This window comes from Dinoponera quadriceps, unplaced genomic scaffold (assembly GCF_001313825.1).
Source record: "Dinoponera quadriceps isolate SergipeBrazil2010 unplaced genomic scaffold, ASM131382v1 scaffold113, whole genome shotgun sequence".
NCBI classification, from domain to species: Eukaryota; Metazoa; Arthropoda; class Insecta; order Hymenoptera; family Formicidae; genus Dinoponera; species Dinoponera quadriceps.
Window position 1 is genome coordinate 598,119 of NW_014554899.1, and position 22,243 is coordinate 620,361.

At 43.2% G+C, this 22,243-nt stretch overlaps 6 protein-coding genes across 13 annotated transcripts; 4 read left to right on the forward strand and 2 right to left on the reverse strand.

The window, feature by feature from the left end:
• The first annotated feature begins 68 nt into the window (after positions 1-68).
• Positions 69-3,279, forward strand: LOC106742469. 2 transcript variants are annotated; one of them, XM_014615423.1, is made up of 5 exons: positions 69-572; positions 785-1,061; positions 1,322-1,604; positions 2,136-2,356; positions 2,726-3,279. In XM_014615423.1, the coding sequence occupies exons 1-5, from the start codon at positions 163-165 to the stop codon at positions 2,870-2,872; spliced, it is 1,338 nt and encodes a 445-aa protein (XP_014470909.1). In that variant the 5' UTR covers positions 69-162; the 3' UTR covers positions 2,873-3,279. The 2 variants fall into 2 exon arrangements, with proteins under 2 accessions (XP_014470909.1, XP_014470908.1); XM_014615422.1 differs by having other exon boundaries at positions 1,322-1,595; positions 2,187-2,356.
• Positions 2,285-7,735, reverse strand: LOC106742466 (dihydroxyacetone phosphate acyltransferase). 7 transcript variants are annotated; one of them, XM_014615417.1, is made up of 8 exons: positions 7,329-7,607; positions 6,721-7,035; positions 6,202-6,612; positions 5,608-6,127; positions 5,248-5,534; positions 4,673-4,926; positions 3,560-3,760; positions 2,285-2,451 (listed from the first exon to the last, which is right to left on the reverse strand). In XM_014615417.1, the coding sequence occupies exons 2-8, from the start codon at positions 7,010-7,012 to the stop codon at positions 2,371-2,373; spliced, it is 2,046 nt and encodes a 681-aa protein (XP_014470903.1). In that variant the 5' UTR covers positions 7,013-7,035; positions 7,329-7,607; the 3' UTR covers positions 2,285-2,370. The 7 variants fall into 7 exon arrangements, with proteins under 7 accessions (XP_014470903.1, XP_014470904.1, XP_014470901.1 ...); XM_014615418.1 differs by having other exon boundaries at positions 2,317-2,451; positions 3,571-3,760; XM_014615415.1 differs by lacking the exons at positions 2,285-2,451; positions 7,329-7,607 and adding an exon at positions 7,674-7,735 and having other exon boundaries at positions 3,375-3,760.
• Positions 7,698-9,472, forward strand: LOC106742471 (60S ribosomal protein L6). The gene is made up of 4 exons (XM_014615425.1): positions 7,698-7,783; positions 8,162-8,359; positions 8,583-8,856; positions 9,080-9,472. Exons 2-4 carry the CDS (start codon positions 8,162-8,164, stop codon positions 9,424-9,426), a joined length of 819 nt encoding a protein of 272 aa, XP_014470911.1. The 5' UTR covers positions 7,698-7,783; the 3' UTR covers positions 9,427-9,472.
• A 491-nt stretch (positions 9,473-9,963) lies between these two features.
• On the reverse strand, positions 9,964-11,429 carry LOC106742470 (exosome complex component MTR3-like). Its single transcript, XM_014615424.1, has 4 exons — positions 11,019-11,429; positions 10,638-10,891; positions 10,399-10,545; positions 9,964-10,321 (listed from the first exon to the last, which is right to left on the reverse strand). The coding sequence occupies exons 1-4, from the start codon at positions 11,164-11,166 to the stop codon at positions 10,028-10,030; spliced, it is 843 nt and encodes a 280-aa protein (XP_014470910.1). The 5' UTR covers positions 11,167-11,429; the 3' UTR covers positions 9,964-10,027.
• Positions 11,430-11,448: 19 nt separating this feature from the next.
• Positions 11,449-17,316, forward strand: LOC106742467 (leucine-rich repeat-containing protein 40-like). Its single transcript, XM_014615419.1, has 10 exons — positions 11,449-11,596; positions 12,735-12,928; positions 12,998-13,201; positions 13,297-13,420; positions 13,547-13,716; positions 13,829-13,971; positions 14,098-14,298; positions 14,385-14,717; positions 14,822-15,007; positions 17,060-17,316. Exons 1-10 carry the CDS (start codon positions 11,449-11,451, stop codon positions 17,163-17,165), a joined length of 1,809 nt encoding a protein of 602 aa, XP_014470905.1. The 3' UTR covers positions 17,166-17,316.
• Positions 17,317-17,763: 447 nt separating this feature from the next.
• LOC106742465 (poly(ADP-ribose) glycohydrolase-like) lies at positions 17,764-22,102 on the forward strand. Its single transcript, XM_014615410.1, has 11 exons — positions 17,764-17,983; positions 18,043-18,162; positions 18,626-18,786; positions 18,885-19,001; positions 19,154-19,315; positions 19,390-19,643; positions 19,767-19,867; positions 19,993-20,152; positions 20,371-20,689; positions 20,871-21,105; positions 21,200-22,102. Exons 2-11 carry the CDS (start codon positions 18,063-18,065, stop codon positions 21,934-21,936), a joined length of 2,346 nt encoding a protein of 781 aa, XP_014470896.1. The 5' UTR covers positions 17,764-17,983; positions 18,043-18,062; the 3' UTR covers positions 21,937-22,102.
• Positions 22,103-22,243: the final 141 nt, after the last annotated feature.

Genomic DNA, 22,243 nt, shown 5'->3' on the forward strand with positions numbered 1-22,243 from the left:
GCTCTCTCTCTCTCTCTCTCTTTCTCTCTCTCTCTCTCTCTCTCTCTCTCTCTCTCTCTCTCTCTCTCTCTCTCTCTCTCTTTCCAAACACCGTCCGCAAAGAAAAACGCTCCCTGTCTCCGTCGTATTCGACTCGTCCTCCTCCTCGTCGTCATCGTCGACATGACCGAGCGTCATCGCGTCGTTTCGTTCTCATTAATCCTAACAGAACCACTGCCGGAAATAATGGGTGTCCTCTCGCGCGTGTCCTGTCGCTGTCCCGCGGCTGTCAGGCAGCGTCCGAATTACACCGACGGCGCAGCAGGACCGTCAGGGCGAAAGCTGGCGTATTATTTATTCAGCTGGAGACGCGACCGGCCGCCACCTCGGGAGAATGAGGCGCGTTGTTCCCTCCAGCGGATAGCGAAGGCCACCATACACTCTTCACGCCATCAGCAGCATCGCCGTCTTCTCCGCAAGATGCTCGCGCGCGGCATCCTCTGCGCCCTGTGCTCCGCGCTGCTCCTTCTGAATCTCAACCTGGCCGAATGGGTGGACATGCCGCAGTTCTCGGACGAGAACAAGATTTACAGGTGAGTCCATCTAAGTGTGGAGAAATGTGGAGAAATAATCGGAAGTGATCCGAGAGAGCAAATTGTCCGTCGTCTCGTCTTAAGAGAGAGAGAGGTGACGAGTCACTCTTCTTGTTCTCCAAAGTGCAAGACGAATGTCCGGAGGACGTCCCCTTGGATTATTTCAGGTCGTACCAAAGTCGCTCTGGTTTTCTCCTCTTTTTTTTTTTCAGGATACCTTCCGTGCAACCGGATCAGTTCTACAAGTTCCGACGAGGCGACGCGGACAACCACGGCTTCCTGGAGCGAAACAGCAGCCGGGCATCCCGTCGCCCCGTCGTCAAAGTCGCGCACGCGACGGACCGTAAGATCGCGGAGATAAAGGGGACACATTCCGTTCCGGAATCGATCACGGCGTCGTATCTATTTCCCGTGCAGATCGCCGACGCTTACGCGGACATGGCCGAGGAAAACCGCGGCCCGGAGAGCACCGGCGACGTCGCAAACGAGGTAGCGAATCTGACGATCATGATAATTTATATATTGGCAGTATAAATTATTATTATTCTCTATAATATACTAATACACGTATAATACTACACAATAATATAATAAAAATGTAATATGACAAAAACAATCTGATAACAATGTGCTCGAATAGCGTAATAACGATTTAGTCAACAAATAAGCTCGGTGGAGAAGAAGAGGGATACATACACAAGGGTGCTCGCTCGGAATAAATAGCTTATACACGCGATTCGACGTTTTAGAATAAGTTCTCGTACGGACACCGTGCGACGCCGGATACAACGACGTACAACGCGCTCACGACTCAATCGCCATCCTCGAGCACCATCCCCGCACAGGGAACGCCGTGGGACGAGTCTTACAATCGCACGCTGAAACAGGAGGATGGCATACTGCAATATCTGCCCGTGGACGTACTCAAGAGCGTCCACCGTACTCTACAGTCGCAGCCGGTGTCGCTCGAGGGGAAGATCCACTTCCTCAAGACGTTCGAGAAGACGCTCATGTCGGAGATAGGTACAACTTTCACACACACACACACACACACACACGTTCTCTGGGCAGGCTGGGATCGATTGTGAATCTTTCCCTCTGGCCGTAAACTCGTGAGAAATGAAAACGTTCCAACTTGAGGAACTTGAAAGAAATTGGATACTTGAATCGTTTACGAGTTTACGTCGGGAGAAAAGATTCACGATCTCCAGGATGGCGATCGTGTGTAACTTAGCTGTAAGGCTAATGCTTATAATAACATCTTACACTTGAGATCGTCTCAAGTTCATCTTCAGATGCTTTGTAGCCAATGAAGTGATCTGCACAGTATCTGAAGATGGACTCGAGACGATCTCGAAGTATAAGGCCTTACTATGAATACTGCCCTAAGAAACGGAAAAGTGAAAAGTTTCGCGGGCAATCTTAAATTTCCAAGTTACACGGTCGCTGAAGTCGTCGTGATGAAACTCTTCGCGTTTTCGATTTTAGGAAAGAGTCACAGGGCCGCTGACTCAGAGTGCGATGTGTAACGATCGTGTAACTTACACTCTTACTCCGTCACGAGCGTATTCGCTTTCTCATCATTTCTCACTTTGTTTGTTTACTCACATTTAGAATCGCGCCTCGCCACGGCCATGGCGCCGAGACGAAGGACGAGGGGCGCGCATTACCATGGACATTACGACGATCACGAGGATCACTCCGTGGGGTTCCCGTCGATAGAAGGCGCGCTCATGGCTATATCGTTCCTCACGTTCGCGGTCTATCTCGTGCGGCTGGTTATGGTAAGTGAAACACCTCAGAAGCCTATGAAACGTCTAACGGCACTGCATCCTAGATCATCCTGCAGTGGAGATCGAGGATTGCGGATTGAAGAGATCTAAACTTGATCAATGGGGACACAAAGAAACGATATCGCAGTCAGTCAACTCGTCAGACTCTCACCAATCTGCAATCCTCAATCCCCAACAATCGTTACTTGAATTGAAGTATTCGAAATATCCCACTTAAAACGAGTTTCGAGTAATGACTATTACGGGACATCCGGGACAGTCTGACACGGATTTTGAGTGCCGTCGAGAATTACGCGCGTCGCGAACTTTCTCACTTTGGGCGGCGTTATCTAAAGGAGGACATCCAATTCTCCTTCGCAGCTTCTCTTCCGAAATATAACCAACCCGATGACCACCACGACCGCGGCTACGCTGCTCCTCGGCAGAAGGAAGAGATTCACGGCGGACTTCGACGACGACACCGCCAGGATACTCGGCAATTTGAACAGTTTCGTCTCCAATTTTTAGGTCGTTCCCGCGATAGACACCGATATCGGGTATCTCGGTGGACGACGATAGAATTGCGAGTGGGCGAAACCAGGGGCTAATCGTTGTGCATTCTTCGCTCTTCAGTGCGTGCGTCTTCAAATAGATATTTTCGCAAGTTATTTCTCGCTAGTAACGGCGTCCCTCCCGCGACGTGTCGCCACGATTAGCCCTTGGCTCCGCCTGTCAACGACGACGTTCCACCATGTTCGAATCTGAACTTTCTGAAGAATCTGCTTCGTCAGAATAGATCATTTCAAAACAAATCCAAATCGATTAAGTAGATTTTTAATTCAAACAATAACCAATTAGAAACTAACTTAATAAGCCGGTTTAAATTAGTTAAGCCGATTAACGAATTAAGTAAATGTTGACCTTTACACATTAAACCTTTAAACATTAGAAATTAAATCAATCCACTGAAAGTGTAAGTAGTGTCGATTAGCGTTCCCATTATTCGTCACGCATATCCCGTCATTCGATCACACATACACGCAGATACCAATAATACGCATTTCGCGCGGCGTGAGCCGCCGTCTATAATTTAGCTTGCACCTCCGTCGACGGCGAAATGATCGAAAGAAGTGTATCGATGTAACGCACCGTGGGGCGTCGCATCGGTAAATCGCGCAACGCGCCGATGAGATTCACCAGGTTACTTTCATTCACCTGGTACGTACCGCGTTCCGGACACTTCTCGACGACGCCTTGCGACAGCAGTGTGGACAACGTCGTGCTGTACAGGTCGAGGGACAAACAGTACGGGTGTTGACAGCAGGGGTCGCCGGCCAGCATCAATTTCTCCACCTCCTTCTGCATCTCGACGAGTATCGCGCGATTCGTGAGTCCGCTCGACACTACCTCACCCCGCTAAGGAGAATTTCGCGCAAGGATACATCGTCAATCACCGTAGACTCGCGGTTATACAGGTTGATTAAAAAGTCTCTTCCCATAAACACTGAACAAGTGTTGATATGAACAGAGATCTCTCTTCAAGTAGAAATACGCTGGAGGAAATGCGTATTCCGTGGGAAAAGACTTCCGACACGACACACGCTAGCAACGTCACGCGCGCGCGCGCGTGTGTGTGTGTATGTGTGTGTAACAATGATAATTATTTTGCTACATCCACATAAAAACAAAGTAACAACGAGTTCGATAATCCACACTATGTGTGTATTCTGAAAGCTGCTATATATGAAATTGTATTTAAATAAAAAAAGCATACGGACACTTTGAACGATTAAACACTGAATAATGTTATTGTCGTATTATTCAGTAGAATATACATTAATCATTCCATCGTCAAAGTGCTTCTGTTACACTAATGCGGGTGATCGAATTCGTTATGAGTCTGTTTAATAATAATTAATACTAATTTAACAATAATTAAATAGAGACAAATGCAATGTAGTCTGTGGGAAGAGTTTTCGAAGTAAACCACAATAGCGAACGCGTTAACTTCCGAATTAAGACTTGAAATTCTTAAGAAGAAAAGGGGGCCATTAAGAGCTAGAACACGAATCGTTTAGCGTCATTAAATGAGAAAATTATGTTACATGTAATATTTACTATTAAAAACTTTATTATAAAAATAGTTACCCAGTCAAAAATGAATTATGTGACTATTTTTAGCAGAGTTCTTAGTAATGAATGTTACATCTGACATAATTTTCTCGTTTAATAGCACTAGACGACCCGTGCTCTTGATGGCTCTTAATGGTCCTTTTTTCCTCCTATTGACGTCAAGGAATCTTGAAACGTTCATCTTGAAATTCTTACCTCAAGTACGGCGCACATCGCACACATGACGTCCACGAAAGGCAGCGCTATGTTGTGCAGGATTGAGAACAGTTTCTCGTTTTCTCCCGGGAAAATCGAATCGTCCTGCGCGCGACGCAGACAATTCTCCGACAGTAGCATGTCCAACGATTCTCTCCACTCCGCCTCGACGAGATCTCGGTCCGCGATCGGGCGAAACGCGAATTCGGTGCTGAGCAGCGTCCTAAGTAATCGGTATCGTTCCAAAGCTTTTCCTGCGAGCGTGAATAAAACACATGAGATTCTTTCAAGAGTTCACGCGCTTCTCTCTCGCTTATTGACACGTCGGCCGTCGCATTAATTTCCCGCGATTTTCTTGTTTTTATTTCCCTTATAAATATGTATTTTGTCAACAATGTATAATGAATGACTTGTTATCAATGTAAGGCATCCTATTCGCACGGCAAACGAATAATTGATCTTTGCCGCTCGAAGATCCCGGTATATCTTATACTTTGGACGAGGAGGAGGAAGAACCGTAAAAATAAACGTCCTCGTTCCTTCCGGGATACGGGAACAATGCGTGCGATCATTACCGGTCGGTGTTCCACGCTCTCCTATCGTCACGGTAATCAGAGTTGCCTTCGCCAGGAAAGCAAAGACCGGGTTGACGTAAATCGCAATATTAATGGCGGGTACGGCCACCAACATGGTGCGCTCCGACAGGAAGTGTCCCTTGACCTTGGATGCGCTCGTCGGTTGTTTGCTCGCTCGGTGCCTCTGCTTAAGCCGCAACGTGTTCGACGAATCGAACGCGATCAATTCGTCGTGTGGTCTCAGAGACTCCAGTATCTCTTGCTCGACGTTCTCCTCGTTGCCGTCACTGCAGCAACGAGCGGATCGTACAATTTGTCGCGGGAAAGAAAAGTTAAGAATCGCGTGAGGTGAACACTCACGTTCCGATCTCGGGATGCACCGGCACGGCCAAGGCCTTGGCGATGAAGTTCTTGAACCAGCGGTAGTCCCTGGCCAACGAGTGGAGCGTGTACAGCGGCTCCGTCGGTCGCGTCTGGATTCTCTCGTTGAGCAGCAAGGCGACGATATTGATCGGCATCAGCACGGTGTTCTTCTTGTGCTCGTCTATTATGAGGTAAGCCATGGTCTCCGAGATCGACGTAGGCAGTTTGACGTAGGGCGACAAAACGCGCGCCCTGCGAAGCGACACGTCCACGTAGCGACGGGCGGAGATCGGCTCGCAGATGTTGAAGAAGATGCGGCCGTGCGAGAAGGGCTTCTGCAGTATGGAGAGAGAGCGAAGAAGCCCGGCCGTGGTTTCCTTCGGCTTCGGGATACCCAGCAGCTCGTAAACGAACAGCAACTCCTCCGGCGGCCGCTCGTAGCTGACGCTTATCGGTATGAACTGTATGTCGGGCACGTCGCTTTGAAGCAGACTCTCCAGGATCATGGACAGCAGGCCTGCGAAAGAGCGACTCGTGCGATACAGCCGGTCGACTACATATATACGGTGACGTCGGTGTCGAGTGGCTCACCGTATTTCGGCGTTATGCTCTTCTGACTGCGGCTGCGGGTGCCCTCGATGAAGAACTCGATCGCCCTGCCGCTGTGGCTGACGATGCTGCTGACGTACGAGCGGAAGATCTCCTTGTAGAGCAGATCGTCGGAGAAGCTACGTCGCATGTAAAACGCCCCGGTCTTCCGCATTAACTCGCCTACTATTTTCATCTTGTAAAAATCGACGCCGGCGGCAATATTCGGTAATGCCATGTCGTAGGAAAAGAGAACGTACGACAGCAATATGAAGTCCAAGTAACTCCTGTGACTCGGCACGTAGATGTACTGCACCTGCGACATTTGCATCTCTCGCTTCAGGCCGAAGAGCCTGCGCTCGTTCACGTAGATCTTGGCGAACATCCTCTTCATGGCTTTTGTTATGAAAATGCCTGGAATTTGAATGCGAGTATATGTAAGATGCGAAATTGGATGCAAAACAAATGGATGTATTATCGATGATAAATTTATGCGACAAATTGTAAGTGCATATACTTTACCTAGCCAACGAACCGTCGCCAAGTCCTCTTTGCTGGCCATCTCATTCAATATAGCGCGCGCGTTCTTCTCGATATCCTTGGTACCGATGCCGTTCGTAGCTGCTAACTTCTCGATCGTACACCTCACTCGTGCATCGGACAAGATGCGCTCGATCGTCTCTTCTCTGCTGTATTTCGACTCCGGTGGCAGTTTATGCGGTAGCAGCGGATCCATGGGTCGCGTCGCCCACGAGATATCGCAGTCCTTCCGTCTCTCCACCAGCATGTCCACGAACACCGTGCTCCGCTCCATTTTCCCAGGCAGACGTGGAGGCACTGAAATTTACTAACTCGGGTGACACGTCCGTTGCTACGAGACATTAGCATACGCACACATACACACACGTACGCCAATAAAAAAGGGAGCAGCGTGTAAAATTAACATTTACAAATCAAGAGAATACTAATGATTTCCTCCGCGCTTACGTGGATACGTGTGTATTGGAAACGTTCGAATGAATGACAGTAAGAGATTCCTCGTCTCGTGAAATATCCTTGATACGGAAGGAGGAGACATACCTCACAGAAAACTAGACAAAATGACAGAAAGACGGGAGGGATCGCGTTACCTTCGAGAACCGGCGAGTGCGGTGACGCTCATGAATGTACGGAACGAATTACGCGTGAAGTTGTAAACAAACGCTCGTAGGGACAAAGGGGAAATGTCAGCGCGATAAACTACTATTGTACGCGACAGTGCGAATCGCATTAAAAAATAAAAGTAAAATTCCACAAGGTGGAAGGTCGAGTCTGATAAGCTAATGACTATGCAATCGCAATGTTGCATAAGATCGCTTTATCGGACATATTGCTGCAACCTAACACGGGCCGGCTGATAACGCAACGCAGCGCGGAACGGAACCGAAAATCGTTACCGGCTTACCGACCGAAGAGTGAACGTGAACATCGCCTACGTAATTCACGGTTTACGTCGCACAACTGCGCTTCGCACACGGGAAACCGTCCCGCTCCGAATCTCTTCTCTGGTTTCCTGCTTCACGTTCTTTCAGTCGTTTGTATTACGGTGAGTTCGGTTGTACATCGAGTAATCCAGCATAATCGAAGAAATCCGATTGTTATTGACGACGAATTGTTGAATTTTGCGGACTAATATCGCGCAGCTCGCCTCGAGCCGTACGTGTAACACCGTATTTTTGCGACAGCGAACGCTGCTTCTCGGTTTTTGTCACGTGTTCATCGTGCGGCTCGCGTGCGACGTTCCGGGTTAAAAATTCGAATTTTCTTTTCTATTTCAAACGTCGGAAAGAAGAATCCGAGTAAGCGAGTACGATGTTGATTTTCAACGGGTCGCGCACACTCGCGTCTCGGCTTGCACACGGCTTTCATGTTGTATATTCGGAGAAGCGCAAACCATATAACCTCTGACCGTTTACTCTTGCAGATGGCGGACACGAAGGCGAAAACTCCGGAGAAAAAGGCCGCTGCGGCACCCGCGGCTGCCGCCGCCGAGGGAAAGAAGAAGAGGTCGTCGAAGCCCAGGAACTATGACCTGGGTAATGGCGTGTACAGATTCAGTCGCACGCGTATGTACCACAAGAAGGCGATCTACAAGTTCCTCGATAAGAAGACTCCGAAGAAGGTGAGTTCACGTTAGAGTACTGTGTCATTTTTTTTTCAATTCTACCGTGATATAATGCCGATATTTTAATCGATATATGCGATAATCTTGATACAATTGATGTATCACAAGTAACTCTCGCGTGCTCTAATTTGTGAAACAACAAGACGCAAGTGACAGCTTTGCTGAGGCTTCCTCGTTCTGGTTGAAATTCATATGTCAATGAATGTATATCTTATTACAGGTCAAGCCGAAGAAACCGTTGACCATCGAGAAGCAGATCGGTGGCGACAAGAACGGCGAGAAACGTATCGTACTTTTGAAGAAGAGACGCGCGAATTATCCCACCGCAGACCCGGTCACTGTGCACCACGCTAAGAAATGCTTCCATGAACACCGTCGTTACCTGCGGCCTTCACTTACACCGGGAACCATCTGCATCATGTTGGCTGGCCCTCATAAGGGCAAGAGGGTTGTTTTCCTCAAACAACTGAAGAGTGGATTGCTCTTGGTTACTGGTACGTATTTACATTACTATTACATCGTGAGATACAACTGTGAAACTGTCACTTTCCTTTTTTTATTTCTTTCTTAATTTTTATCTTAATTGTATTACTTTTTTTACTGGATGTTTTTTCATTTAACACGAGACTACGCATCGAGTCGCAGTAACTTGTTGATGTCGTTGATACTTATGATATCGGCTTAAATTAATTATATTGTTGTGAATTTGTACAACAGGACCGTTCTTGATCAACGGCTGTCCCTTACGAAGAGTGAGTCAGAATTATGTGATCGCCACGACCACGAAGCTGCCTCTCCAGGACTTTGTATTGCCGCAGCACATAAGAGACGAATACTTCAAGAGGAAGCGCGACAAACGCGCCAAGAAGGAAGAGGGAGATATCTTTAGCAAGAAGAAGGAGGAATATACGCCGAGTGACGCGAGGAAAAGCGATCAAAAATTGGTGGACAAAGTAATCATCGATACTATCAAGAAACATAAGGATAAGAAGATGTTGTTCACTTATCTCTCTGCGATGTTCGGACTGCGAAGCAGTCAATACCCGCACAGATTAAAATTCTAATCTATTAACTCGGCCTTTCAAAGAAATAAAGCGTATCAAGCGTGTCTTTTTATTTTCTTCTTATTTGCACACCCGTATACATTGTAGTGCAATTTTCTTTCAAGTCATTTAATGTTGTAGCGAAAAAAATTTGATGCGTATTACGTTGTTATAAAACTAGTTAAAGCTTCAAGAGGTTTAGAAATTTAATTTCACATTTTTTCTTTATAAAAATAACACGTACAAAGGTTTTGTCAAGGTGTGAATTCTCCTTGAGTCGAAAATGTGCGTGATTCGTTGAAATCTACATTGTACTCGCTTTTCAAATTCTTTTCGACGCTTAAAATAGAAGAAAATTCTAATTGGTACACATATTTAAATTTAATCTAAAAAAATAATCCAATCTCAGTTCAAAAAATTTCGAGCAGTCACTAAGTAGACGTTCTATTGAACGTAGCCATTGATTCGTGTTACTGAAAATTCTGTGGATGGCTCGTAGTGAAAACGCGAAAACCAGTAAAAGTCACGAGCTTAGTGATCGTAAAAAAATCAAGAGTACCCGTTATTAGATATTTTATTAACAATTTTATACACAAAGGAATTCAACAAATATGCTGTACTCTCATTTCTTATTTTTCTGCGGTGAGCGGAATACCTTAAATATAGTTTTCACGAGACACTGTTCCAATAAGGGACGTATGTCTTTATAAGCTGTGCTCAAGAGATCCATGGAATGTACAATCGTATCCGTATCGAAGCTTCCTACAGCAAACATTTCAGAGATCTGACCGTGCTGCGGAAGGGCCGCTTGCACGATGATCCCATGATCGCAATTTCCGCCTGGCTCGGAATTGGAGCAACAGAAGCTTTCTTCTTTATCTGTCGGATCCACCAAGTACATACCATTGTGTACTGCCTATTGAATAATTGAAATTCGTTACGTCACATAATTTTATTTATTCATTAACATCCACAGTCTGCATCAGTACTTACAATGGTGGATGCTGTGACCAAGCCGTACATCGGCACACCCGCATTTGCTAAGGCTAAACTAGCTGCCATGATCGCAGCAGCAAGGGCCGATCCACCATTATCTAAGACTGTTGCATAAATGTCCACTTGGAAGTTAGGAAACTCGTTCTGAAAAATAATTATACAATTGTGTTTCACGCGTTGTTTCTCAGAAACACTTAAAAAGTCTCTAAGGAGAAAGAGTATCACGAAATACGTACTAAACACACTGCTGGCTCCAGAGCCCTTTGCAGTACTAAACTGTACTCTTTCTCCTCGGTGTCCTGCTGATGCATCTTCCGTTTGCGATGAGAGAAGGACGCGAATTTGAATTCGCAGTACAGCTCACCTTGCACGCAGTAGCCGGTTTTATTTGGTACCTCTCTGGGATCAAACACCGAGCAGATGACTTTTGTATCGCCCATCTCGATATAAGCAGAGCCTTTGGCTTGACTAACAATACCTGTCCTTAAAACTGCCGACAAAATATCTTAAATATTTCCCTCTCCGGAAACACGAAAAGATATATATATATATATATAGTCTTGAAATTCAACTTTATAGAGCACGCTTAGTAAACATAACCTCAACTTTATCCTTACATATATTTCTAAGCTCGTTGTTTGAGCGACCGTCGTGCCTTTTCAATGCGTCATTTTGTACTTCATTGTCCTTCAATTCGGAATGAATGTAAATATCGTACGGAACGGAAGACTCCGGCCCGTTGATGCGTTTCTGGTCGACCGGCATTTTAATTTAACCTATCGTTCTGTTACTCGAACCGTCAAAACAAGAACCAAGTTCTTTTTCGGGTCTGTTCTTTTTAGCTGCGTTCTTTGCAATTCGGTACGTTTTGCCTACATTCTCTGGTGGCACTTCAATAGTATACGCGTCCGCAATTCTCCGTGCAACCACATATACGAAATATATATATATACATATATGTAAGGAAGTGATGTCTATATATATATTATATGTCGTCGGTACTGCGTATGGTCATATTGTGACCGAGGTTGAGACGTCGTCATTAATATGAGCGGCGTCAAAAAGAAGATCAACCACTTGGCGGTGTTTAAACAGCGCACGAAGAACGACGACGATGCCGAGCTGTCGAAAAGCTCGATCGTGTCGGCGAGAAAGAACGGACGGTTGAATCTCTCGTCGAGAGGACTGGCCTCGGGTATTTGTACAAACACAATCTATGCACACATCTCGATATTATGAGCATAGTGACAATACTCGGTCATTTAGCATTTTTACATATTTTATTACGTATTCATGAAATATCCGTTCGTTTTGTTCATGTGCCGCATTATTTTGAGCATGTTCCGTTTTACGTTTGCGAACGAGGTCGCATTCTTCGATCGAATGGGCATGCTTGTGGTAATATTACGTATTTTATTTACATATCCATATTCGGAGAACTGTTGTAGGTGATCTCATCGACGTCCCGTGAAAACATCAGTATGCAAATCTTTTGTTTTTCTCAATGTTGTTTGTGAATATTACTTGGATGTTAATTGTCGCACAGATATTTTACTTGTACACATATAGCATCTATGTTGTACTATCGAGTTTACCTTCCAAGATTGCAAAGAAATGTGAGATATGCGTAATATTACTCTGTTCGTGCTCTCATCGTATCACAAGACCACCTTCGGAATGAAGATATACAAGATATCAGAATTTGTAATTAATGTTACCGTTACTATTGCTACTAAATGATTGACTAATTAATATTACGTAAAATTGGCATTTATTCGACACATATGTATTACATATATTGATATTTAGGTAATTCGGGTGAACATTGTAAGCTCGGTGATATGTGAAGGTCTGAAATAAATTTAGTTTTAATTTATGCAATTTGTGTTTCTTTTTTTATGTATATAAATTACGTGTACTATTGATTTGTATCTGAGATACAACAAAATTCAAAATTATCAACCATATGTAGACGTGTGATTGCATCAAGTGTGCTGGTTTAATCTCCATTATCCAGTTCGGAATATACAATAACGGTGCTTCACGATACATGCGATACAGAGGTAGTTTCTAATTGTAAATGAAACATGCGCTTGGTATCGTGTGGAAAACCATCGCCTTGAGTTGCTTTGCACGCTTTGCTAAAAAGTAAGAGAGGTGATCACATACATCATCAGGTAAACTCGTTGTAACTTACAAATAAATCAATTTGCAGTACGAGGTAAGTCGATCTAAGTGTCCTCAATCTGAATCTAACGAGATAACATTGAAATACAAGAAGAAAAAGAGGGAATGTTGAATTTAGGAAATCAACCGAGTGACATAAATTGCAGTACCAGACCGAGTGTGGAGGATAAACGAATTGACGGAAGAGGAGTTACGCAATTTGCACTTCGAGCTCGATTACGAGCACAAAGAGGAACGATGGTGGGAACAAGAACCATTGAGAGTCTTAGATCTGAGCTCCAACAGCTTGACTACCATCGATAGTAGAATACGATTTCTGACAGAGCTCAGTACATTGGATGTACGTACAATTATGTCTACTATAACAGCTCCGTTTTATCATAAACATTAATCAAGATATCACTGTTAGATACATAACAACTTACTGGAGGAACTGCCAGCTGCGATCGGGTTTTTGCGCGAACTGAAGCTGTTGAATTTGTCGGACAACAAACTGGCAAGCTTGCCCCCGAAATTTTACACGTTGACGGAACTGTGTGAATTGCACTTGAAAAATAATCATATCAATATATTAGAGTCGGAGATTGGAAATCTGATTATGCTAACGTACTTGGTAGTAATGTTACGACATATATGTTGCGAATTGTCCATCCAGTTGTTCTCCAATCTCTCGAATCGATAATTTTATAGTTATCCTCCATCTCGTAGGATTTGTCACACAATAATTTGAGCGATCTGCCAATTGGAATGGGATACATGGTGCGGTTGGTCACGTTGAACTTGTGTCACAATATGATCAAAGAATTGCCGCCGGATATGACGAGCATGAGATGTAAGTTTCCGCATATAAACGCACCGATGATTTACCAATTGAACAAGAAGGACTATTCGTATACTTTGCAAATGTTTTTCCTTCTGTTGTCGGGTAATTATTACTGCACTTTCGATGCACGAACAGCGCTAAAGACGTTAGACGTCAGCTTTAACCAGCTGGAGACAATACCGCCGTTGGGTGAATTGCGAAAAGTAGAGAGAATAATGTTCCAGTCGAACAATTTGAAGGGATTCCCGGACATATCAGGTTGTTCCGCTTTGACAGTATTGCATTTGGATAACAATAACATTCCTGTATGTGTTAATGCGTTAATCTACACTCGAAATGATCGCGACTGACTATCCGATCCTCTGCGGAGAGGAAGATTTGGTTTCATCGAGTGTTCTGTGATTTTTCGTTTCGCAGGGAATCGATCCGCAATACCTGGACGGAGTCGGTTGTCTGAGGAAGCTCACGTTGCAAAACAATCAAATCGAGGTGATACCCGAGGAAATAATCAAACTGATCCATTTGGAGGTCTTCGATTTGTCGCACAATAATCTGTCTCTGTACGTCGTGTGAGCTCTCTCTCTCTCTCTCTCTCTCTCTCTCTCTCTCTCTCTCTCTCTCTCTCTCTTTCATTTTGCACTGTTTTACTCGCTGTTATCATCCATTGCACCGAGTCGCTCTTACAGGATACCCTCTTGCATCGGTATCTTGCCAAACCTGAAGCAGTTTGTGATCAAGGACAACGATATAAAAAATATCAGGGGAGACATCATACGATGTGGCACACCGCGTATCTTGACGCACATACGCCAAACCACGGACAGTACAAATGTAAATGCCAGAGACTTGTTACCATGCGGTGCCAGCATAAGCAAATATCCCGATAAGTATGTGAACATCGGCATCGAGTCGCTCCATTCTCAGTTACCGATCAAATCTGACACAGACACTTGCTGTGTGTATGACAATTCAGGTACACGATGAAGAGTACAAAACTGCTCAGCTTGGCTGGGCAGTATCTTGTGGAATTGCCGGATGAGGTTTTGGCAGACGCGGCGGGAGCCTCGGTCACGGTCGTCGATTTAAGTAGGAACAAACTGTCCGAACTACCTGACGAGATGGCTCAAATTGTTACGGTGACCGATCTGAAGTTAACTTCGAATCACCTGACGCGTCTGCCCGAGTGGACAGGCGAAAAGTACAAATACCTGCAGGCCTTAGACATAAGTAAAAACTACCTGGAATCCTTACCTCCGAGTATTAGTTGCCTGAAATACTTGCGAGATATCGATCTCTCGTTTAACAGGTATTATGACATTGAAATGTTATGTTCGTGGAAATCTCTGGTAACTCATCTGCGATATTTCTCTTCTCGTTATGCTTGTGTCTGCATGATAACCTTTTCCACAGATTTACAAAGCTACCAGAAGCTATTTATGATGTTGTGTCTTTGGAAGGTTTAACTGCCAATGACAATTTAATCGGTGAGATCGACATGCCATCTTTAGGAAAGCTGAAAAGACTAGCAATTTTAAATCTAGCTAACAATAATATTGCTCATGTGCCACCTGAACTTGGTAACTTGAAAAATCTAAGGTAAATGATTTTTCTAGGTACATTCCACATAATCTTCCTTGCGTTCGTTAACTTTGACGTAAATATTGGGTCAGTCAAAATGTTCGTTCAGACTTTTAATGGTGGCGACATATATGTGTAATACAAGCAACAATGCTGATAACGTCTATGTGTTATACATCGTTGCAAAGGTGACAACTTAAGTTATCATGTGCGCATGATTTTGGTATAGAACTCGATATCAGATGTAACTTTCGACCAGATTTTTTATCTTTTTCTTGCTGCCTGTAACGCTCTGCGCCAGGGGCGACCAAACCATAAATACAATCGGATCAGACTTTCTTCCACATCAAAGATATGTGCTGACTAATACTAATAATAATAAATTGTCTGAGAAACTTATATATATATATATATATATANTAATTATGTATTATATCATGGATATATTTATAAATTTTTCGTACAGTCGTATCATTCCACATATAGTTTTGATGTGGCAGAGAGCGCCTTTCTTGACGTATCGCAGGAAAGGAGGGGATGATGGGCGTTCACTATATAGATGTAAAAGAGGAGATACATGGCCCAGACCTCAAGTTGGTTGCAAATAGTACACATACTAAAGAGAAGCCACGTATATAGTCAATCACAGGACGGTTGCAATATTTTTCCACAAGCTCCGGAATGCATCCCGCGTTCAATAAGAGAATAAGTGTTTTAGTCATTCTTTTGCAGAGCGACAAAGAGGGGAATAGTAGGCGACTCGGAAAGCTAACCTGAAAGTAGTGTCCGTTGTCGACTCTGCATTAGTACATTTATATTTTACTTACAATTCATATTTATTAATTGAAGATGAGTGCCGATAGTTTGCATGTTCGCCATATTATGTTATTTAAGTTTAGGGAAGGTGCGAAAGTTTCTGCTACCACGGAAAACATTTGTAAGGTTTACGGAGAAACTGCGGTGAGTGCCAAAACAGTTGGAAAATGGTTTACGCACTTTAGACGTGGTGATTTTAACTTAGAAGACAAGACATGTTCCGGACGCCCATTGAAAGTGGATAATAACTTAACCATCAATTTAATCACTTCAAATTCGAGAATTCCTACTACAGAAATTGCGCAGAAGTTAAACATTACATATGGAAGTGTGCTTAGCCATTTAAAAAAGCTTGGCTACATCTTGAAGTTCGGTGTTTGGGTGCCACGTGAACTCTCAGAGAAGAACAAATTGGACCGTGTCTTCGTAGCCAATTCTTTGCTTGGACGATTGACTAAGGATCCAGTTTTGGACCGACTGGTAACAGGTGATGTAACTTGCATCACTTACAATACCATCCAACTAAAACGGACGTGGGAGCAATCGAATGAACCTGGTCAATCAGTGATACAAACCGAATTTCCACCTGGAAAAGCAATATTGACAGTATGGTGGGATTGCAAAGGCGTGATCTTTTATGAGCTGCTTCCTGTTGGCGAAACAATGAATTGTGACAAGTATTGTGAACAATTGGGCAAATTACAGGCCGCAATCCAGGAAAAGCGACCTGTCTTGGCTAATTGGGACGGCGTGCTCTTCCATTATGATAACAACAGACCTGACACTTCAATGCAGATTGCGCACAAGCTCAGGCAATTGAATTGGGATATCCTCTTGCATCCTTCATATTCTCCAGACATCGCACCATCTGATTACTACTTGTTCCCATCATTACAGAATAATTTAAACGGGAAGGAGTTTGCGTCTTTTGAGGCTCTTGACAATTACATTTCTGTCTTCTTTGACAATGAAACAACTACTTTCTACTATAGAGGTATACAAATGCTGCCAGAACGTTGTCAAAAGATCATAGACAACGAGGGGAATTACTTGATTGATGAAGGCACCCATTAAATATTCGATGCTTTATATTGAATGTTCCTATCTGCTTCTATTAAATACAATAAGATCAAATTTGACACAAGAATCGGAACGAACTTTTTGTTTGACCCACTATTAGTAGTTTAGAATGAAATGCATCAACTGTGTCGTTTTTATTTTTAATATTGGAATAATATTAGAATATTTTTCTAGAAATCTATCGTTGTCAGGAAACTGCTTTAAATATCCTAGGCAAGCAATTTTAACAAAAGATACGGAAGAAATACTGAGTTATCTGCGCAATCTAATACCTCGGTAATAAACAGATCATTATAGAATATAACAAATGGTTCATGTTATTAATGTTTTTAAGAGTGTTACAATTTGAAATTTTGTGAGAGTGTATGCACGTGATGAAATTGTGTGTGTATGTATATAAAATATATATGGTGCCAACTTATCGACGTTTTATTATTACCTACAAACTGTAATTGATCAAACGAACGTTTCGCAACCATCCTTAATCAATTTGGAACAATAAATTTTCGTCAATAATTCTGATTATATCCCACCTAACCATGCGTGATTGACCTCACCTCCTTCCGATTGATCACTCGCCATGTTGCTATCACAATAGGTCTGTTCTTTTTAGCAGAACTGGTTGCACTAGTTCAAAAAATTTACATACACATTGAAACGTACTTTTATGAAATTCTCACGTTTCAATGTCGCACATTATTGAAATAGTATAGACAATCCAACTAAAAAGAATAGACCCAATATGGCTAATCAAGGGGTATTTTCCATTTACACCTCTTGTGCTGACACACAGCCGTTCATTGGCTATATATTATCATAAGATATTTGCATTAGATAATATTTCAAGATGATGTGTAGCCAATAAAAGCGTCCAGTGTCAAACAGTCATGCAAATGTGTTTCGTAACGCTACCTATAGTAGCGTTACAAAATATGAATTCATGTGTAGGTTACGGTTCTGATAAACAAAGCTAGAAATTGTTGATAAATCTATCGTTATAATAATTTATCGTGAGGTGCTTTATATCCAGTTGTGCTCCGGTGATGTTTGCTAAAATGCTACGCGTCGTTTCGATATCGTAATTTACTCTTCTCACGGGTGAGTGACAAACATTATCAACTCTTTGGACTTTAAGTTGTATTGTGCGCATTTTACAGTGACACACACGAAAAAGAAGATGTCGGAGTCAGAAATAACGTTTGACGAGGAGCTCTCCGCGGATTTATTCTCAGATATAGAGTTATCAACAGGCATAAACAACGTTGTCAACTCAGATTGTAAGTCTTCTTCTTCTTCCATTGACGCTATATCCCTTGTAGGGGGGCTTGGACATATAATACTACTATATTGCCAGTCGTCCTATGCTGTCTATAAGAGAAAGCTCATCTCAGAAGCAAAGGATAGACAATGTCAGATGTGTATATTTTGATAGTAGTGTGCAGATATGGCTATCAAATTATATATATATATGGATATACATATGCTGAAATATATTTTATTTTTCTATTGGCAGAGATGTTAATTCAACATATGTGTATTATGTTCACAATATACTCAGAAAGAGAAGAAAATATATATTCCTGCACCGTAGTTTCGAGACAGGACTTCTCTCTCACCTGGCAATATAGTGGTATTACATATACGGATTATAAGTACACTCACTTATATATTATTCATGAAATCCTCTTATATATGCATATCTTGAACTTTAAATATTTTCAAATGTCCAATTTTTTAAAGCTAGTTCCATGTCTATTGGTATTAACGAGCCTGAGCCTTCGGATGATATACCAGAATGGAAAGGTATGAGCATGAATGAGATACGCAAAGGTCTTGGCGTATATGAACATCAGGAACACCCACCGGTTGTTGTTTCTCCTCATCACACAGTATTGTTCACGGTACAGATTTAAAATTGAACACTAACATCGGTTTTTTCTAGATATAAATTTTACACAAACATCAATATCTGATTTCTGTGATCCTTTCTCCGAGTTAGTTACCGTTACCTGCACGTGGGCCGCCAAGACCGTATCCTTCACATCAGTTGGATAAATGGAGTCAGGGTTACGTACGAATGCCACATTCAGCGCACAGTTTATATCCCATAGAACAGGTACGCATTATTCTGTAATAAAAGAAGCCATATATACTGTCATCATACAACAGACTTGATTTTTATTAGCAATATGCATATCATAACGCTTGATACTGTGTTCTGTTTCATCACAGTTAATTGTTCTGATATTAATTAGATCTCCTTTTTAGAGAAATGGTAGTCGCTGTTGCCGAAATAGGTGGGAGATGATACAAGAAGCCTTGCTCAGGAGCATACTCTCCAGCCAGCAATTGGAAGAGGCTATACTCTCGTACAATCAGATATACGCGCAACGTTGGAATTTCGCGGCGCTCCATTATTTCTTCTCAGAGGTATATCGCGCGACACACGATACGCTGGTTGATGGTAAATTCGAAGATTCTAATTCACTCAATCTTGCGCGTAGATAATGGACGAAGAGGAAACGACTATCTTCTTCGAGACTCTGATGCCAAAGATAGTGCAGCTCGCTCTGCAGCTTCCTATGCTGTTGACCGGCGCGGTTCCCCTGTTGAAGCGCCACACCAATGGGTGCATCAGCCTGAGTCAATTGCAAGTCGCTTCGCTGCTGGCGAACGCATTTTTCTGTACGTTCCCGAGACGCAATTCCAGCAATCCGCAATCGGAATATGCATCGTATCCTCATATTAATTTCAACAGGTACAACAATTCGAACGGTCCGATATCATCGGATTATTCGGTGGAATATCCTTCTTGGATCCTTCTCGCGAATATATTTTACATATGTATACTTCTAATCACTGTATTGATTGCATATTGCAGATTGTTCGCCGCTTATAACGAGGAGAAGCATAATCGATGTACTGCGGTGATGGAGAAGATCAAATGTCTCTTCCATTATTTCAGGAGAGTAACATCTAAGGGTGGGTACAACTTCCAAATACAATCACTTCTTACTTTTGCGTAAGAGCTCTGTATAGTTTGTTCACACGAACATTGGCGATCAGACGTGGAACTCGAATTACGTTACGATTTTTACATAGAGCAGTACCTGAAGGTGTAATAACGATCGAGCGACGTTACATTCCCCCGGAAGATTGCCCGAAATGGCATTCTTTAGTCAAGAAGTTACCATCGTTGCATATAACGAGTAAAGGTACGATCGAAAACGAAGGAGCCGGATTCCTCCAAGTCGACTTTGCGAATAAGTGAGTATTCGTGTTTTATTTTCAGATGTATATGCATTTATTGTTCAATTACATACCGGCTTATTTATTATATGTTAATTACGTATTACATATCACATTTAATTATATAAATGATAAATTGTAGAAGGAAAATTATGTAGATAAACATTAAAAAAAGGGCAAATTTATACAATAAGAGGAGGTTGGTATCCAATTAATTTTATTTCTTACTGAAACAGGTACGTCGGTGGCGGTGTGCTAGGCTTAGGCTGCGTACAGGAAGAGATACGGTTCGTCATATGTCCGGAACTTATGGTCACCATGCTGGTTACGGAAGAGTTGGACGATACAGAGGCGCTTATCGTCAGTGGTATCGAGCGTTACAGCAAATACGAAGGTTACAGTAGCACCTTCAAGTGGAAAGGGGATTTCGTCGATGAGACCCCGAGGGACAGTAGCGGCAGGCGTATGACGTCAGTCGTTGCCATTGACGCCCTTTATTTCAAACAGTCCTCACTGCAGTTCAACATTAGCAACGTGACTCGTGAGCTTAACAAGGTCTGTATAGTTACGATGTAAATATGTAGTCCGACGGATTTGGGTTTATTTAGATTAGATATGTATATCGTAATACAATCAGCGATAAGATGATAAAAAAAACAATTTCTCGCAACGCATTATTCTTCGTTATTTTGGAATTGGTCTTCTAACGCGAGGAAATGTGTTTCCCACGTCTCAGGCGTACGTCGGATTCGTCGGCTCCGACGTCAACAAGGAGAATCTGTCGGCCATCGCCACGGGGAACTGGGGGTGCGGGGCGTTTCACGGGAATCCGAAGTTGAAGGTGTTGATACAATTGATGGCAGCCGCGGTCGCGGGTCGGTCTATGGTGTACTTCACTTTCGGAGACACGAATCTGAGGGACGAGGTGGCGACGATGTACGCGTATCTGATCCAACATGACGTCGACATAGGTGAGAATGTTAATAACTAATTATAGTAATTTGTAATTAGGAGAAGTTCGATTATGTTCGTATGTTTCACCATCAATTTCATCTCTTTCCGCAGCGCGGATCTTCTCAATGTTGTCGGAGTATCATCGAGATTCCGCGTCATCGAGCGCTCGTTCGGATTTTTATCGTTTCTTGTATAACCGGAGCAAGATGAAATCCTTGAGTAAATATTTCACGAAGACCGAAAATTCCACGTCGAAGAACCACTTCGCCGTTTGTCCGAGGGACATGTCGCTGAAGAGCAACCGAGACTCGCCTGCGTCGAGGAAAGACGTCGAGAACAAGCGGTATTTCCTTTATTCGAAGGCGCCGGAAGAGGAAGTGGCAGAAGAGGAAAGAATATTGAATTGGTTAACGAGTTGCGATAGCGACGACAATGACGATAACGAGAAACCCGGGATGCCGGAAAGTCTGGGCAACGAGAAGGATAACTCGAAGGAGATAGCAAACAATTCGCGAAACGGAGGTGCGTACGAGAATCGTTCCGCAGATAACGCTCTGCGAGAAACGGACGCGAATGAGAAACAATGGCCCATGAGAACAATCGATGATAAGATATCACATTCTTTGGGCGGCGACGTGAATTCCTTAAATTCGCGAGAGGCGATTATCCAGCATCCTCGGGACGCGTCGAAGAAGATCAAATCTGAATTGTCGTTGTTGAGGGAATTGAGCGACAAAGAATCCGCGAAAATCATAAAAGACTGTTTGCCGGAATCGCGCCCGTTACGATCGCCCACGAGGAAGACCGGTCAAAGGAAAATCTCAGAGTTTTTCCAGCGCACGTTGTAAATATCGAACAGAGAGAGAGAGAGAGAGAGAGTAGTCTCGTACAAACGCACCTTCAATCTCGCTCTCCCTGCAACTTTTATTTATAGTTGTAAACATATTTGCAGTTCATGTCAATTCCCAATGGAGTCACGGAATGTAATGTAAATAAAATTCTGCGTTAACCGATTCTCGTCCTCTCGCCTTATCTCTGACTGCTTTTACTTTACCACGCTCTCGATTCAATTGATTTTCCCCTTGCGATACGATCGCGAGAGATTGAATTTTTCCAAGCTTCGGGAAATTTCCCGAGACCGAGGCGGTATCATCG

Excerpts from the sequence above, each read along its gene's own strand:
- LOC106742467 (XM_014615419.1), top strand. The coding sequence starts at position 11,449 with ATGAGCGGCGTCAAAAAGAAGATCAACCACTTGGCGGTGTTTAAACAG. Across the intron at positions 14,299-14,384 it reads ATAAGCAAATATCCCGATAA|GTACACGATGAAGAGTACAA; the intron begins GTATGTGAACAT and ends ATGACAATTCAG. Across the intron at positions 15,008-17,059 it reads GGTAACTTGAAAAATCTAAG|AAATCTATCGTTGTCAGGAA; the intron begins GTAAATGATTTT and ends ATATTTTTCTAG.
- LOC106742471 (XM_014615425.1), top strand. The coding sequence starts at position 8,162 with ATGGCGGACACGAAGGCGAAAACTCCGGAGAAAAAGGCCGCTGCGGCA. Across the intron at positions 8,360-8,582 it reads ATAAGAAGACTCCGAAGAAG|GTCAAGCCGAAGAAACCGTT; the intron begins GTGAGTTCACGT and ends ATCTTATTACAG. Across the intron at positions 8,857-9,079 it reads TGGATTGCTCTTGGTTACTG|GACCGTTCTTGATCAACGGC; the intron begins GTACGTATTTAC and ends TTTGTACAACAG.
- LOC106742466 (XM_014615415.1), bottom strand. The coding sequence starts at position 7,012 with ATGGAGCGGAGCACGGTGTTCGTGGACATGCTGGTGGAGAGACGGAAG. Across the intron at positions 6,128-6,201 it reads GAGCATAACGCCGAAATACG|GCCTGCTGTCCATGATCCTG; the intron begins GTGAGCCACTCG and ends GCTCTTTCGCAG. Across the intron at positions 5,535-5,607 it reads GTGCATCCCGAGATCGGAAC|TGACGGCAACGAGGAGAACG; the intron begins GTGAGTGTTCAC and ends TCGTTGCTGCAG.
- LOC106742465 (XM_014615410.1), top strand. The coding sequence starts at position 18,063 with ATGTCGGAGTCAGAAATAACGTTTGACGAGGAGCTCTCCGCGGATTTA. Across the intron at positions 19,868-19,992 it reads CAGGAGAGTAACATCTAAGG|TACCTGAAGGTGTAATAACG; the intron begins GTGGGTACAACT and ends TACATAGAGCAG. Across the intron at positions 21,106-21,199 it reads CCAACATGACGTCGACATAG|CGCGGATCTTCTCAATGTTG; the intron begins GTGAGAATGTTA and ends CTCTTTCCGCAG.
- LOC106742470 (XM_014615424.1), bottom strand. The coding sequence starts at position 11,166 with ATGCCGGTCGACCAGAAACGCATCAACGGGCCGGAGTCTTCCGTTCCG. Across the intron at positions 10,546-10,637 it reads TGGAGCCAGCAGTGTGTTTA|AACGAGTTTCCTAACTTCCA; the intron begins GTACGTATTTCG and ends ATTATTTTTCAG. Across the intron at positions 10,322-10,398 it reads TGGTCACAGCATCCACCATT|GCAGTACACAATGGTATGTA; the intron begins GTAAGTACTGAT and ends ATTATTCAATAG.
- LOC106742469 (XM_014615423.1), top strand. The coding sequence starts at position 163 with ATGACCGAGCGTCATCGCGTCGTTTCGTTCTCATTAATCCTAACAGAA. Across the intron at positions 1,605-2,135 it reads GTCGGAGATAGGTACAACTT|GCGTATTCGCTTTCTCATCA; the intron begins TCACACACACAC and ends ACTCCGTCACGA. Across the intron at positions 2,357-2,725 it reads ATCTCGTGCGGCTGGTTATG|CTTCTCTTCCGAAATATAAC; the intron begins GTAAGTGAAACA and ends TCTCCTTCGCAG.